Genomic DNA, 16,969 nt, shown 5'->3' with positions numbered 1-16,969 from the left:
ATCCGGTGCACCTATGACACCTTTCTCTGGCAGGTAGGAGGTGGTCCATAGGGCTCCCAGTCTGAGACCACTGATTACTGTACCGAGTCCTGCGAATTGATTTGCACCTTCTCCAATTTTAGCCTCCATAGAATATAAGACAAATCCTCCTATCTGTGCACAGTGATACAGACCTTAATGCAGTGGGTTTATCCTGTGGTTCAAATAGCGTTTGCATAACTACAAAATTAGGGATTGGCAGACTGGTTGAAGTTTGGGTTCTGGTACCAGAACACGAATCCCATTGAAAAATAATGGATTGAAGAATGGAAAAATTATCGTTCTCTCCAGACTTACTCCGAACTTCAGCAGAAAGTTTGTGTTCGGCGTTCAAGCCTGATCATTGACTGTCCAGTACAAACGCCGAGTATTTCTGTCCTGGTCCACCATCTCTACTATAGAGATGTAGTGTAGTGTTGTATTTAGCACTATCTGTGGAACCACAGGTTACAAACCGTTGCATTCGGATGAGAGACACAGATGTAAACCTGACAGCTAAAACCCCCTTTTCATTCATGTGCCCCTCCATGTTTACACACAGCTCCACAGTCTGTGAATAATTCCACAGCAATATTTATTTAAAAGTAAAAATCCTCGTACAAAACGGAAAACCACAAAACTAATAAAACTCGGCTTTATTTAAAAATAAAACAGAAAATTTACAACTTCTTAAGAGAAATCCCTGATATAAATGGAATTATTCATTGCTTCCCTCAGACGGGACTTGTTGTTTCAGTTGCTCTGGGCTTTGCCATAAGAGCGAAAAAAAAACACACAAAAACATTAGTCCTGAAACACAGCTGTCTTTATTAAGGTGCCCAGCAGCCCAGGTATGGTGCAGATGGCAGTAATTGTAGCAGATTGGCTTGGTAGGTGCTAACGTGGCAGCCAGAACAGCCCACTGAAGGCGTCCTGCAACGCCCGATGGCAGGCGAGGGAGGAAGTGTAGCCTCCGGCGAGATCCTGTGGGGAAGCAGCCCGAACATGGTTTAGATACCTAGAACAAAGGAGAACATTGTTTTAGCTGGTAAATATATAAATGACATGCTAATTCATGTTCCTGGGGCCGTCCAGATGGATGCGATTCCCAGGCCGCTCCTCCGTGTCCAGGCACAAATATGGTTCAGGTTTAAATCACAATCAGCTTCTGGGGAAAAGCATCTGATACACAACTGATTACAAGCCCATTACTACTGGTTCTGCGGTGATTGCTAACATCTTGGCACGGCCGAGTTGGGGGGGGGGTCATTAACATGGCTTCATACAACAAACAGACCTACAGTGTGGGCGACTCCTTCTGGGGTAGCACCAAGAAACTTAAACCAGATGCATTTCTGGTAGGAGACGGGGAGGAAAAAGAAAACACAGGACCACCAGTAAAACACCTCAGATGGTTTAATGCTGTGTTGATGCCATCATGCTTGGGAAGGGGCATCTCCAACAGGAATAGGAATTATGGGGTGTTAATATTCCTGCGGTTATACGGCTTCACCTGTGTTTCACTTGGCCTCCGATGAAACCCTGATTGTAACCTGCTCAGACTGCCGTGTACACAACAGATACGTGCGGTGATAAGGAAAGTAGAAATATATGGAACGCAAGAGGCAAAGTCAGCGCTGGACACGAACTGCTCACGGTGACGGAAGTGCACATCGGGTGGAAAATCCCCTGTGGATAACATATTATGAAAACTCATCCTCTGCATATAATCTGCCCAGCGCTGTACACTTCTGCTGCGCAAGTCTCTAATCTATACAAAACAAGGAGAAGCTGAAGAACTGTCCCCAACATCCTCCGCTGACGTCTGTCACTTGCACCGTTGTGGCTTTTTCATGGCAGACCACATGTTTTTCCACAACACAATTATTCCCATAGTCCCTTATTCACACTTGTGTATTCTGCATCCATGTGAATACAGCCCAATTCCTGCTGCCCCCGGTGTCCCTGGTACAAGACCTGCAGTTCTTACTCTAAGGAAGCAAATCAGTGACTCGCCGAGATGAGAAATCATTTCACTCCTCAACCTCACAGTCCAATAATCAGCACAGGAGCGACGTGACGGCAACGCTCCTATCCCGCATACATCAGGACAACTGCCCAGAATTACTGTTCCTTCATAAAAAGAATTGATCACTACAGGACAAATATATATCTTTTACATGACCCCTTACAATTGTATATGGAGCTTTTCCATTAAAGTCTATCACTTCCAAAATGTTAAAAATAAGAGTGCTCCTTTATTTTGCCATCTATTAACTATCCTGATGTGTATATAGAGATTGTATTACTCTCCCGGACACCCCACCATTAATGATGGAGTGAGTATTTAGTACTGTTGCTGCCCCCCCAGCTTTATCATGGGGGGCTGCTGTATGCTGCAGCACATTAGTGTTGTGACCTGGTGTTGATAACTGCCGGTGTATCCATGCAGTGTTAGATCCCCCATATGCCAATCTGTTTAGTATAAATGGAGTTCTAGGGGTGAAGGACCCTCTGTAAGATGCAGCCACTTCCAGCATATAGGGATGACACCATTAGGACTGGCTGAACGGGTGACATCACCAGCATTTACAGGTCAGCTATCAGCAATTAGACTAGAGACTAGAAGTTTGACACTCAGGCTCAGAATTTTTCATCACACCAGAATGCAGGGACAAAGCTCAGCAATGTGGTGAGGGATGAATGCTGTTCTCCAGAATCAGCAGAGCAAAGACTCAATGTGCTGCGAAAAGCAGCCCCTGCAGAGAGCACATAGACAATCATGGAAAGCATTAAGGAAACCGTGACTGAAGGGAGAAGCACACAATACCTGAACATAGGAGACAATATAAAAAATAGTTCTGCTTACGAGTGATGATTCTCTGATGCAAGAAAATCAGCTCAATCAATAACACTTGGCTCCAACTCTGTCAGAACCTTTCATATGACAGAATCGGAGCACAGGTGCGGGCAAGACTCCACTGTCTGAGTCCACAGATGTCGGGCTACACTCTGAGGTCATAGGGGTGCAATCTAATGTTACAAGTCTGTGGGTGTGTGTGTATGGCTGCACGTGTTCCGAACTATGGAGCCACTCACAGCATGCTGCGATTTTTTATTTTTTTTTTCCTCATGCTGAATCGGCAAAAGAAAACAAAGTCGCAGATCTGCACTGCCCCATAGTATAACATTGGGCCGAGTGCTATTCTAAATACATCACAGATCTGCTCTGCCCCATAGTATAACATTGGGCCGAGTGCTATCCTATAAACATCACAGATCTGCTCTGCCCCATAGTATAACATTGGGCAAAGTGCTATCCTATAAACATCACAGATCTGCACTGCCCCATAGTATAACATTGGGCCGAGTGCTATCCTATATACATCACAGATCTGCACTGCCCCATAGTATAACATTGGGCCAAGGGCTATTCTAAATACATCACAGATCTGCTCTGCCCCATAGTATAACATTGGGCCAAGTGCTATCCTATATACATCACAGATCTGCTCTGCCCCATAGTATAACATTGGGCCGAGGGCTATCCGATAAACATCACAGATCTGCTCTGCCCCATAGTATAACATTGGGCAAAGTGCTATCCTATAAACATCACAGATCTGCACTGCCCCATAGTATAACATTGGGCCAAGTGCTATCCTATATACATCACAGATCTGCTCTGCCCCATAGTATAACATTGGGCCGAGGGCTATCCGATAAACATCACATAGAACACGGCCATGTTATACGCTTGTGTGAGTGAAGGTTTAAATAGGCAGCTACCGCTGCTCCATGGCTGGAGGAAAAATCCAGAACCAGCAATCAGATTGGGTGATTGCTGGTCCCCCGTTTACATGGGCACATTGCGTGACTGCTGGCACGTTTACAGGGGCCAATAATAACAAATGCGCACAATTTATTTTTTAAGAGAAGCGAACCCAGCAAGTTTAAGGAAGAAGACTCTACAAAAAGCCATAGAAAAGTAATGTTTCCTGTAATCATGAAGAATTTTCTTTTCTTTAATGTTTTTCAGCTTTTTTGTGTTGTATTTTTTTTACCGGATTTGAAGCAAAAACACTGGCAAAATGCTCAAAGGCATCTTGTGAGCCTCCCCATTGACATGTATTGTAAAGTATAGAGGGTCTTCATACTGGAAAATGCCTGGAGAACGGTCGGATCATTTATTTTAACCACTTGGTGTCTTTGGAAAACTGAAGCTGCTAAAAGATGCTCAAAAGCCTGAATGTATGAACAGCAAATACAGGGTGGGCCATTTATATGGATACACCTGGGTGGGCCATTTATAAAGTTAGATCCAAAATGGCCGAAGTTGGCCGCCATGGTCACCACTCATCTTGAAAAGTTTTCCCCCTCCCATATACCAATGTGCCACAAACAGGAAGTTGATATCACCAATCATTCCCATTTTATTTAGGTCTATCCATATACATGGCCCACCCAAGTGTATCCATATAAATGTCCCACCCTGTAGTTCTTAGAGCAGGGGTCTCAAATATGCTGTGCCTGAGAGGCTGTTTCATGCAGCCTGCAGGCAGGGCCAGCATTAGGGGCAGGCAGACAAGGCAGCTGCCTAGGGCCCCCACTCTCTCAAGGGCCCCCAGCCAGTGGTGTGTGCTAATAGCGGCACACCACGCGGCTATGGGTACCACCGTTGTGCCGACCCTCCCCCTCACATTCAACTTATCGGCATCACAGACGCAGATACAGTTGAAATCAGTGATGGAGGAGACAGATGACATCACTTCATTGTGCGCCACGCTGAGCCAGCAGAGTGTGTGTGTGCAGGGGGGGGCTACACGTGTGTGCGTGTGTGGGGGGGACTGCGTGTGTGGTAGGGGCTGCATTAGAGTGTGGCTGTGTGGGGTTGCGTTATACTGTACGTGGTGGGGGGTGGCTTCGTTATACTGTGTGTGGTTGGGGGAGACTGCATTATACTGTGTGTGTGAAGCTGTGTTATACTGTGGGGGGGGGGGGGGCGCTGCATTGTACTCTGAGGGGGCCATGCATACCAGGATGGGGATGAGGAGGCCATGCATATCCTGGATGGGGACATATGTGCAATATGGGGACCTGGATGGGAACATGCCTACAATATGGGGACATAACTACAATATAAGGACCTGGATATGGGTACATGACTACAATATGAGGACCTGGATGGGGACATGCCTACAATATGAGGACCTGGATGGGGACATGCCTACAATATGAGGACCTGGATGGGGACATGCCTACAATATGGGGACCCGGATGGGGACATGCCTACAATGGGGACCCGGATGGGGACATGCCTACAATATGGGGACCCGGATGGGGACATGCCTACAATATGGGGACATGCCTACAATACGAGCGCACATTTGTGTGCCAAAAATCAAGCCACACTTTGTTAGAAAAGTCATAGAAAGTGCCTAAACCACACAAGTGTGGTGCTGGGCACGTAAGCCAAATGGCACCAGAATTTTGGCACAGGTCAGTAAATCTGCTAATTACTTTTGCCAGTAGTAAAAGTCTGCACTGTGTAGTGGACCTTATTGTACTGTTCTGGTGCATACACTTCACTATGAGGGGATTCCTACATGAGAACACTCTTCCTATGACTGAGGTAGAAGTATAAAATCCTAACAGTCGGCATTAAATCCGAAGTCTCTTGGCACACAGCTCCTGAGTGGCGGCCTCGGTGCAAAGAGAGGAATTTCCCATAGGGAGAGACTGGGCCCTCCTTTTCTAGCACAGACCACATACAATTACAGGTTTTATTGTTGTAAACCTCAACCTAATAACGACAGATTGTCCAGAGACGAGCTTTACAGAAACACCACTGAGGCTGCATATATGGTGTCCTGGAGTGAACCTCGGCTTTATGCTTCATATTTAGTATCAGAGACTTCTGCAGTGCAGCTTAATACTGCAAATGTCTTATCTGTCCACAGTTATACACACAGGATATAATGACATGTAGACCACCATATGGCTACAGACTCACCCGCAGAGCACGATGGTATCTCATTATAAAAATACCCTGATACTTCTGCCAGGGCACAAGGTAAAGGCTGGCCTGAAATACCTGACAGCGGATACATCGTGTCTGAGCCAAGTGCAACAAGAATCGGAGACCGGCTCCGTTATTACAGCCATGGATGCTTTATTCTGATGTAAATAGGAGGACTAGTCCTGGAGGCAGGTCTCTGGCAGCTGCTTCCCACCCCCTTTACTGAGAAGTCTCTACCTCTGCCTCACTAGGAAACACCACAGACTTTCAGAATGAAACGTAGATGACTGTGATAAAGGAGCCAGTGTCGGATTCATACTACTTGAATTCGGGCAGCATGAATAAGCTTCACAGGTTCCCTTTAAAGGTTTGGTAGCAAGTGCTTTACCTCCTGGAAACCCACCGACCTCTTGTAAGGGGTCTCCTCTGCTTTAGAACCAGGCACATAGACTTATAAGACAGGTCCCTGACACGCCAGAAAGCTTCTTAAGATTGCTGGACGCCCATAGTTAGGCTGTTTCCCTTGTGCCTTAATTATCGTGTACTGCCTAATGACTGCAGGGCACTTTTATTGGTTTCCAGTTCTAGGATGAAATGCGAATCGTCTCCCACGGTCTATTATTGATTATAAGATATATTGCAGAGGCAATCTATGTGTATTTCTGGGAACAGAAATCCCTTTAAAGTACCGTAACCATGCTTAAAAATAAAAAAAATAAAAAATGCACATTTTTAGTATTTCAATCCTTTGAAGACTAGGCAAAAAAAATATTTGTCACCAAGAGCTGTATTTTTGTTCCGTCTCTTGACATACCCACATGAGCATCGATCCTACTGACAGATTTCCATTAAGAGCCAATCACATGAACAGTCCCATAAGCTTATTGTGGATGGGGGGCACATACTAATGTTCCATTGGAAAAATAGCACAGTATCTACAACGTCAATGAGACTATTGTAATTATTTGTAGAAAAAAATGGCAATTATTTCAATTCTAAACTTCCATTCAAAAAACGCCCTGCGTTATTGTTCTACAGGACAGAGACCAGCAGAGACCAGACACATCACTGGTCTCTGTCCTGTAGGAGACCGGACACATCTACAGGACAGAGAACAGGGGAGACGGGACACATCTACAGAGGACAAGAGACCAGCAGAGACCGGACATCTACAGGACAGAGACCAGCGGAGACCGGACATCTACAGGACAGAGACCAGCGGAGACCGGACATCTACAGGACAGAGACCAGCGGAGACCGGACACATCTACAGGACAAAGACCAGCAGAGACCAGACACATCTACAGGACAGAGACCAGCGGAGACCGGACACATCTACAGGACAAAGACCAGCAGAGACCAGACACATCTACAGGACAGAGAACAGGGGAGACCGGACACATCTACAGGACAGAGACCAGCGGAGATCGGACACATCTACAGGACAAAGACCAGCAGAGACCAGACACATCTACAGGACAGAGACCAGCAGAGACCAGACACATCTACAGGACAGAGACCAGCAGAGACCAGACACATCTACAGGACAGAGACCAGCGGAGATCGGACACATCTACAGGACAAAGACCAGCAGAGACCAGACACATCTACAGGACAGAGACCAGCAGAGACCAGAGACATCTACAGGACAGAGACCAGCAGAGACCAGACACATCTACAGGACAGAGACCAGCAGCGACCGGACACATCTACAGGACAGAGACCGGACACACACCTACAGGACAGAGACAAGCAGAGACTGGGCACATCTATAGGGCAGAGACCAGCAGAGAACGGACACACATCTACAGGACAGAGATCGGCAGAGACCAGACACATCTACAGGACAGAGACCAGCAGAGACTGGACACACATCTACAGGACAGAGATCGGCAGAGACCAGACACATCACTGGTCTCTGTCCTGTAATAGACCAGACACATCTACAGGACAGAGACCAGCAGAGACTGGACACATCTACAGGACAGAGATCGGCAGAGACCAGACATCACTGGTTTCTGTCCTGTGCGGAGACCGGACACATCTACAGGACAATGACCAGCAGAAACCAGACACATCTACAGGACAGAGACCAGACACATCTACAGGAAAGAGACCAGCAGAGACCGGACACACATCTACAGGACAGAGACACGCAGAGACTGGGCACATCTATAAGGCAGAGACCAGCAGAGAACGGACACACATCTACAGGACAGAGACCGGACACATCTACAGGACAGAGACGAGACATCTACAGGATAGAAACCAGCAGGGACAGGACACATCTACAGAACAGAGACAAGCAGAGACTGGACACATCTACAGCACAGACCAGCAGGGACAGGACACATTTACAGGGCAGAGACCAGGCATCTACAGAACAGAGACAAGCAGAGACTGGACACAACTACAGGATAGAGATTAGCAGAGACCGGACACATCTACAGGACAGACCAGACATCTACAAGACAGAGACCAGCAGAGACTGGACACATCTACAGCACAGACCAGCAGAGACCGGACACATCTACAGGGCAGAGACCAGACATCTACAGGACAGAGATGAGCAGAGACCGGGAACATCTACAGGACAGAGACCGGACACATCTACAGGACAAGGATCAGACGCATCTACAGGACAGAGACTGGACGCATCTACAGGACAGAAACGAGACATCTACAGGACAGAGACCAGCAAAGACTGGACACATCTACAGGACAGAGACCAGACATCTACAAGACAGAGACCATACACATGTACAGGACATAGATCAGCAGAGACTGGACACATCTACAGGATAGAGATTAGCAGAGACCGGACACATCTACAGGACAGAGACCGGACATCTACAGGACAGAGACCAGCAGAGACTGGGCACATCTACAGAATAGAGATCAGCAGAGACCGGACACATCTACAGGACAGAGACCAGCAGACTGGGCACATCTACAGAATAGAGATCAGCAGAGACCGGACACATCTACAGGACAGAGACAGGACACATCTACAGGACAGAGACGAGACACATCTACAAGACAGAGACCATACACATGTACAGGACATAGATCTGCAGAGACCGGACACATCTACAGGACAGACCAGCAGAGTCTGGACACATCTACAGGACAGAGACCAGCAGAGACCGGACACATCTACAGGACAGAGACCAGACATGTAGAGGACAGAGACCGGACACATCTACAGGGCAGAGACCAGACATCTACAGGACAGAGACCAGCAGAGACTGGGCACATCTACAAAATAGAGACCAGCAGAGACCGGACACATCTACAGGACAGAGACCAGACATCTACCGGACAGAGACCAGCAGAGACACGACACATCTACAGGACAGAGACACGACACATCTACAAGGCAGATACCGGACACATATACAGGACAGAGACCAGCAGAGACCAGACATCTACAGGACAGAAACAGGACACATCTACAAGGCAGGGACTGGACACATCTACAGCACAGAGACCAGCAGAGACCGGACGCATCTACAGGAGAGACCAACAGAGACCGGACACGTGTACAGGACAGAGAACAGCAGAGGCAGGACAGAGAACAGCGGAGACCAGACATAACTACATGACAGAAATCAGCATAGACCGGACACATCTACAGGACAGAGATCAGCATAGACCAGACACATCTACAGGACAGAGATCAGCAGAGACCGGACCCATCTACAGGTCAAAGACGAGCAGAGACCAGACATCTACAGGACAGAGACCAGGCACATCTACAGGACAGAGATCAGCAGAGACCACACCCATCTACAGGACAAAGACGAGCAGAGACCGGGCACATCTACAGGACAGAGACCAGGCTCATCTACAGGACAGAGACCAGCAGAGACTGGGCACATCTACAGAATAGAGATCAGCAGAGACCGGACACATCTACAGGACAGAGACAGGACACATCTACAGGACAGAGACCAGACACATCTACAAGACAGAGACCATACACATGTACAGGACATAGATCTGCAGAGACCGGACACATCTACAAGACAGAGACCATACACATGTACAGGACATAGATCTGCAGAGACCGGACACATCTACAGGACATAGATCTGCAGAGACCGGACACATCTACAGGACAGACCAGCAGAGTCTGGACACATCTACAGGACAGAGACCAGCAGAGACTGGACACATCTACAGGACAGAGACCAGCAGAGACCGGACACATCTACAGGACAGAGACCAGACATGTAGAGGACAGAGACCGGACACATCTACAGGGCAGAGACCAGACATCTACAGGACAGAGACCAGCAGAGACTGGGCACATCTACAAAATAGAGACCAGCAGAGACCGGACACATCTACAGGACAGAGACCAGACATCTACAGACAGAGACCAGCAGAGACACGACACATCTACAGGACAGAGACACGACACATCTACAAGGCAGATACCGGACACATATACAGGACAGAGACCAGCAGAGACCAGACATCTACAGGACAGAAACAGGACACATCTACAAGGCAGGGACTGGACACATCTACAGCACAGAGACCAGCAGAGACCGGACGCATCTACAGGAGAGACCAACAGAGACCGGACACGTGTACAGGACAGAGAACAGCAGAGGCAGGACAGAGAACAGCGGAGACCAGACATATCTATATGACAGAAATCAGCATAGACCGGACACATCTACAGGACAGAGATCAGCATAGACCAGACACATCTACAGGACAGAGATCAGCATAGACCAGACACATCTACAGGACAGAGATCAGCAGAGACCGGACCCATCTACAGGTCAAAGACGAGCAGAGACCAGACACATCTACAGGACAGAGACCAGGCACATCTACAGGACAGAGATCAGCAGAGACCACACCCATCTACAGGTCAAAGACGAGCAGAGACCAGACACATCTACAGGACAGAGACCAGGCACATCTACAGGACAGAGATCAGCAGAGACCACACCCATCTACAGGACAAAGACGAGCAGAGACCGGGCACATCTACAGGACAGAGACCAGGCTCATCTACAGGACAGAGACAAGCAGAGACTGGACACATCTACAGGACAGAGACCAGCTGAGAACGGGCACATCTACAGGACAGAGCCCAGCAGAGACCGGACACATCTACAGGACATGAGCACTACACATTATAGCCAGTCTAGGATTATTATTTTATAGATGATGAAACGCACTATCCTTCCTTCCTTGCTGCTCCTGCAATCATACTGGAATAAATTAGACTCCTATGCGCCATTGGTGTCTTATAACTTCTTTCACATTTCCGTCGGTACTCGGCCGTCACCAGGCGTCGGTGCGACGTACTGACGGAAGTTTGTGAATTTGTGAGTGACGTGAGCAGCGGACGCAGTGTTTCAATGCGTCCGCTGCCCATTGTAAAGTCCCAGGGAGGAGGGGGTGGAGTTCCAGCCGAGCATGAGCAGTAAAAAACGCAGGACATAACGTACGAAAAAATGTTCCCTTGAACGTTTTTTCGATACAACGGCCCGCCAAATACCGACGCATCCAGTGCACGACGTACGGAACGTGTGTCCATACTTCGCGATGCGTCGATAATACAAGTCTATCTGAAAAAAAAAACACATCCTGCGGGCAACTTTGCAGGATGCGTTTTTCCCACAGAACGACGCATTGTGACGGTCTGCAAAAGACGGAAATGTGAAAGTAGCCTTAGACTTGCAGGAAAACTACTTCAGCCACAAGGGGATAATTCACCATTATCCCCTGTAGAGATGGGCCATATAACAAGGACATAATTATTGTTCGCTGGAGGAGATATGTCACATTCCATATCCATCCGGGAATGCACTTTCTCTGGTCAGTGACAGATCTGCCATGGTTTACAATCCATATAGTGCCTTACAAGCCTCCTCTTATTACCACAAATTAGCTGATTATAGCAGCTTAGCATAGCAAAGTAAATTACCTCACATTGCAGCATGAGTTTTATTTTTTTTGAGGACTGAATGTAGTTAAAGAGTAACCAACATTTTAATTTTTATTTGATAAATTAAAATGATGAAACTAAGCAACTTTGTAATTAAACTTATAGGAATCAGATTCTTTTTCCTCCTGGACTGATCATTCTCAATTCCGTTCTTGAGATCAGAGGTGACAGCTTGTGCTTTTAAAATTTTATGGAGGGGGAGGAGCTAGAGGAACATTGCACAAATTCCAGAGACCGCAATGAACTCTTCAGACCGGAGCGCGAGGAGCATCGGTAACCGGCCGCTTCGATCCGGGCGCCAACGGAGGGCGAGTATGTAACTAAATTTTATTTTAATTCTTTTTTTTTTAACAGGGATATGGTGCATACTACGTGACTGGCCAATATACTACGTGTCTGTGCTGTATACTACATGTCTGTGCTGTATACTACGTGTCTGTGCTGTATACTACATGTCTGTGCTGTATACTACGTGTCTGTGCTGTATACTACGTGTCTGTGCTGTATACTACGTGTCTGGGCAATATACTACGTGTCTGGGCAATATACTACGTGTCTGGGCAATATACTATGTGTCTGGGCAATATACTACGTGTCTGGGCAATATACTACGTGTCTGGGCAATATACTACGTGTCTGGGCAATATACTACGTGTCTGGGCAATATACTACGTGTCTGGGCAATATACTACGTGTCTGGGCAATATACTACGTGGCTGGGCAATATACTACGTGTCTGGGCAATATACTACGTGGCTGGGCAATATACTACGTGGCTGGGCAATCTACTACGTGGCTGGGCAATATACTACGTGGCTGGGCAATATACTACGTGGCTGGGCAATATACTACGTGGCTGGGCAATAGCATATTCTAGAATACCCGATGCGTTAGAATCGGGCCACCATCTAGTGTGTGTGTATGTATGTATGTATGTATGTATGTATGTATGTATGTATGTATGTATGTATGTATGTATGTATGTATGTATGTATATATATATATATATATATATATATATATATATATATACGTATATACACATATACACATATACACACACACAGTGCCTACAAGTAGTATTCAACCCCCTGCAGATTTAGCAGGTTTACACATTTGGAATTAACTTGGCATTGTGACATTTGGACTGTAGATCAGCCTGGAAGTGTGAAATGCACTGCAGCATAAAAGAATGTTATTTCTTTGTTTATTTTTTTTTTAAATTGTGTAAAGTCTTTTCAGAGGGTCATTTATTATTCAACCCCTCAACCCACCAGAATTCTGTTTGGTTCCCCTAAAGTATTAAGAAGTAGTTCAGGCACAAAGAACAACGAGCTTCACATGTTTGGATTAATTATCTCTTTTTCCAGCCTTTTCTGACTATTTAAGACCCTCCCCAAATTTGTGAACAGCACTCATACATGGTCAACATGGGAAAGACAAAGGAGCATTCCAAGGCCATCAGAGACAAGATCGTGGAGGGTCACAAGGCTGGCAAGGGGTACAAAACCCTTTCCAAGGAGTTGGGCCTACCTGTCTCCACTGTTGGGAGCATCATCCGGAAGTGGAAGGCTTATGGAACTACTGTTAGCCTTCCATGGCCTGGACAGCCTTTGAAAGTTTCCTCCCGAGCCGAGGCCAGGCTTGTCCGAAGAGTCAAGGCTAACCCAAGGACAACAAGGAAGGAGCTCCGGGAAGATCTCATGGCAGTGGGGACATTGGTTTCAGTCAATACCATAAGTAACGTACTCCACCGCAATGGTCTCCGTTCCAGACGAGCCCGTAAGGTACCTTTACTTTCAAAGCGTCATGTCAAGGCTCGTCTACAGTTTGCTCATGATCACTTGGAGGACTCTGAGACTGACTGGTTCAAGGTTCTCTGGTCTGATGAGACCAAGATCGAGATCTTTGGTGCCAACCACACACGTGACGTTTGGAGACAGAATGGCACTGCATACGACCCCAAGAATACCATCCCTACAGTCAAGCATGGTGGTGGCAGCATCATGCTGTGGGGCCTGGCCATCTGGTCCGCATCCATGGGAAGATGGATAGCACGGCCTACCTGGAGATTTTGGCCAAGAACCTCCGCTCCTCCATCAAGGATCTTAAGATGGGTCATCATTTCATCTTCCAACAAGACAACGACCCAAAGCACACAGCCAAGAAAACCAAGGCCTGGTTCAAGAGGCAAAAAATCAAGGTGTTGCAGTGGCCTAGTCAGTCTCCTGACCTTAACCCAATTGAAAACTTGTGGAAGGAGCTCAAGATTAAAGTCCACATGAGACACCCAAAGAACCTAGATAACTTGGAGAAGATCTGCATGGAGGAGTGGGCCAAGATAACTCCAGAGACCTGTGCCGGCCTGATCAGGTCTTATAAAAGACGATTATTAGCTGTAATTGCAAACAAAGGTTATTCCACAAAATATTAAACCTAGGGGTTGAATAATAATTGACCCACACTTTTATATTTAAAATTTATAAAAATTTAACTGACCAACAAAACTTTTTGGTTTGTAAGATTTATGCATCTGTTAATAAATCCTGCTCTTGTTTGAAGTTTGAAGGCTCTAACTTATTTGCATCTTATTAAACCTGCTAAATCTGTTGAATACTACTTTTAGGCACTGTATATATGTGTATATATATATATATATATATATATATATATATATATATATGTGTATGTATATATGTATATATGTATATATATGTATATATATATATATATATATATATATATATATATATATATATATATATATATATATAATATATAAAGCTGATTGGGATTGGCATCTGCACCGTCGCAGCTACAGCCACAAAATTTTGCACAGTCACACGTCTGGACCCCGAGAGCGTCATAGGCTATGTTGTGAGGTGAAATTTTAACCCCGCGCGTTCCAATTCACCAAACAATTTTGCCCCTATCTACATAATGGGGAAAAAGTGAAGGGAAAAGTGTTGGAGGAAAATTGACAGCTGCCAGATGTGAACAATGAGGACTTAAAGAATGAGAGCGATGGCGCCAAAGAGTATATACCGTACATTTGCTAAGGTGGGGCCCCGACATGGGATACTCACCACACACGGGGATATGAACACAAACACAAAATGCGCCACACACTACCACGTGCTTGAACACATATACGACCCTCAGCACACATTTCACCACACACACACCCAACCTCGCCACACAAAAGTCGAAACACAAAAGTCACCACTCAAAACTCGCAACGCGCAAAACTCGCTACATGCAAAACTCGCCATATGCAAAACTAGGCTCACGCAAAACTCGCCACACGTGGAAAACTCACCTCATAGAAAACTCACCTCATGCAAAACTTGCACACACAGAAAAATTGCCACATGTACAAAAGTTGCACCACATGCAAAAGTTGCCTCACACAAAACTTGCACATACTCAAAACGCACCACACATAAAACTCGCCACGCGCAAAACTCGCCATGCACAAATCTTGCTGCACACAACTTGCTACACTAACCTGTCACATGCAACTCGACACACAAAATGTTGCTACATGCATGTCGCCACACAAAACTCATCTCACAAAAGTCGCTACATGCATGTCGCCACACGCAACTCAACACACACAACTTGACACATGAAACTCGCCCTAAAACACACACAAGTCTGGTATTGTCCTTCAAAAATAAAAATCTGATTAATAAGCAGACAAACTACAAGAGCAACAAATGTACCATATAGGAAATACGGCAGCTGTCAGTCACATGACCTGTCTATTATGTGTATGTGTGAGCTAATATATACTGCCAGGGGGGAGGGCTTCCTGTTGGCTGGGGATTTATCAGGCTGCCAATAGCAACCAATCACAGCTCAGCTTCTATTTTGCTACAGTTAATTAACCTGAGCTCTGATTGGTTAATATAGGCAACAAAGACATTCTCAGTATAACAAAGCTAATATATGTTGTGAAATTCTTCTATTAGCTTAGTTTTTGCCTTTTAATAATTACATTTCTATCTATTTGTTTTGTGGTTTTTGTGTGCAGAATAAATTTTTGTTAACACATTCTATTTTGCTAACAACAGTCATTAACCCGGGCGAAGCCGGGTAGTACAGCTAGTATATATATATATATATATATATATATATATATATATATATATATATATATATATATATATATATATATATATATATATATATATATATATATATATATATATACACACACACACACACACACACATACACTGGACGGTTACACATATTTGGAAAAGTAATGAAAAAGTTTCCGAATAGTTAAGTCACCCCCTTCCCACAGAGGATTACAATTTTAAGATCTTCACTCTTGTCTTAAATGTTTCTAAGATCATTTATGAGCCTAGTAAATCCATGATGGTTGTTTCCAGATTCCCAATAATTACTGCAGTGAATGGATCCCAGTGGGTCTGTAGTAATTCGGAGAGCAAAGCTCTGACTCTGGCAGTTCTGCAGCTCATGTGGACAGGCTGACATCATTTGATTGACCAGAGGTCTGCACTGATCTCCTCGGGCCGCTGGTTACAAACATACAAACATGGTCAAAAGAAGTGGCTTCATTTTCCTGAAGCAGAGATGCAAACTCGGCTTCAGGAAAATGGCCGCCGCGATCTCCATCTGCGCACGCGCGGCATCCCGCGGCCATTTTCCTGAAGCCCCGGGCAGCAGAGCACTCCCATCTGCGCACGCGCGGCCTCAGGAAGATGGCCGCCGCCAGCGATAAAGCGGTGAATAGCGCAGAGCGTGCTCTTTTTCTTCAGCTGCGCAGTGAATCCGGCTGTTGGGCATGCGCAGAACACTACGCCAACGCCGGAAAGCTAAGCAAGAGGTGGGGGAGAAAAAACCATTTCACCACGCCCTTTTGACCAGACCAGCCTGATTGACAGGTGAAAACGGTGACTTTGGTAAGGTATTTCGGCAGCATAGGT

General features: G+C 45.9%; 1 protein-coding gene across 1 annotated transcript in view; it reads right to left on the bottom strand.

The window, feature by feature from the left end:
- Positions 1–659: 659 nt before the first annotated feature.
- MNAT1 (MNAT1 component of CDK activating kinase) overlaps positions 660–16,969 on the bottom strand; it is a 161,367-nt gene continuing 145,057 nt past the window's right edge. Inside the window, exon 8 of the mRNA XM_077265553.1 lies at positions 660–1,036. Within this exon, the coding sequence (XP_077121668.1) occupies positions 916–1,036 (121 nt within the window). The 3' untranslated portion in view covers positions 660–915. The remainder of the gene's footprint in view (positions 1,037–16,969) is intronic.

Source organism: Ranitomeya variabilis, chromosome 1 (assembly GCF_051348905.1).
Source record: "Ranitomeya variabilis isolate aRanVar5 chromosome 1, aRanVar5.hap1, whole genome shotgun sequence".
Lineage (NCBI taxonomy): Eukaryota > Metazoa > Chordata > Amphibia > Anura > Dendrobatidae > Ranitomeya > Ranitomeya variabilis.
Note: the sequence above shows the minus strand (reverse complement) of the source record. Positions and strands in the feature narration are given on the sequence as shown.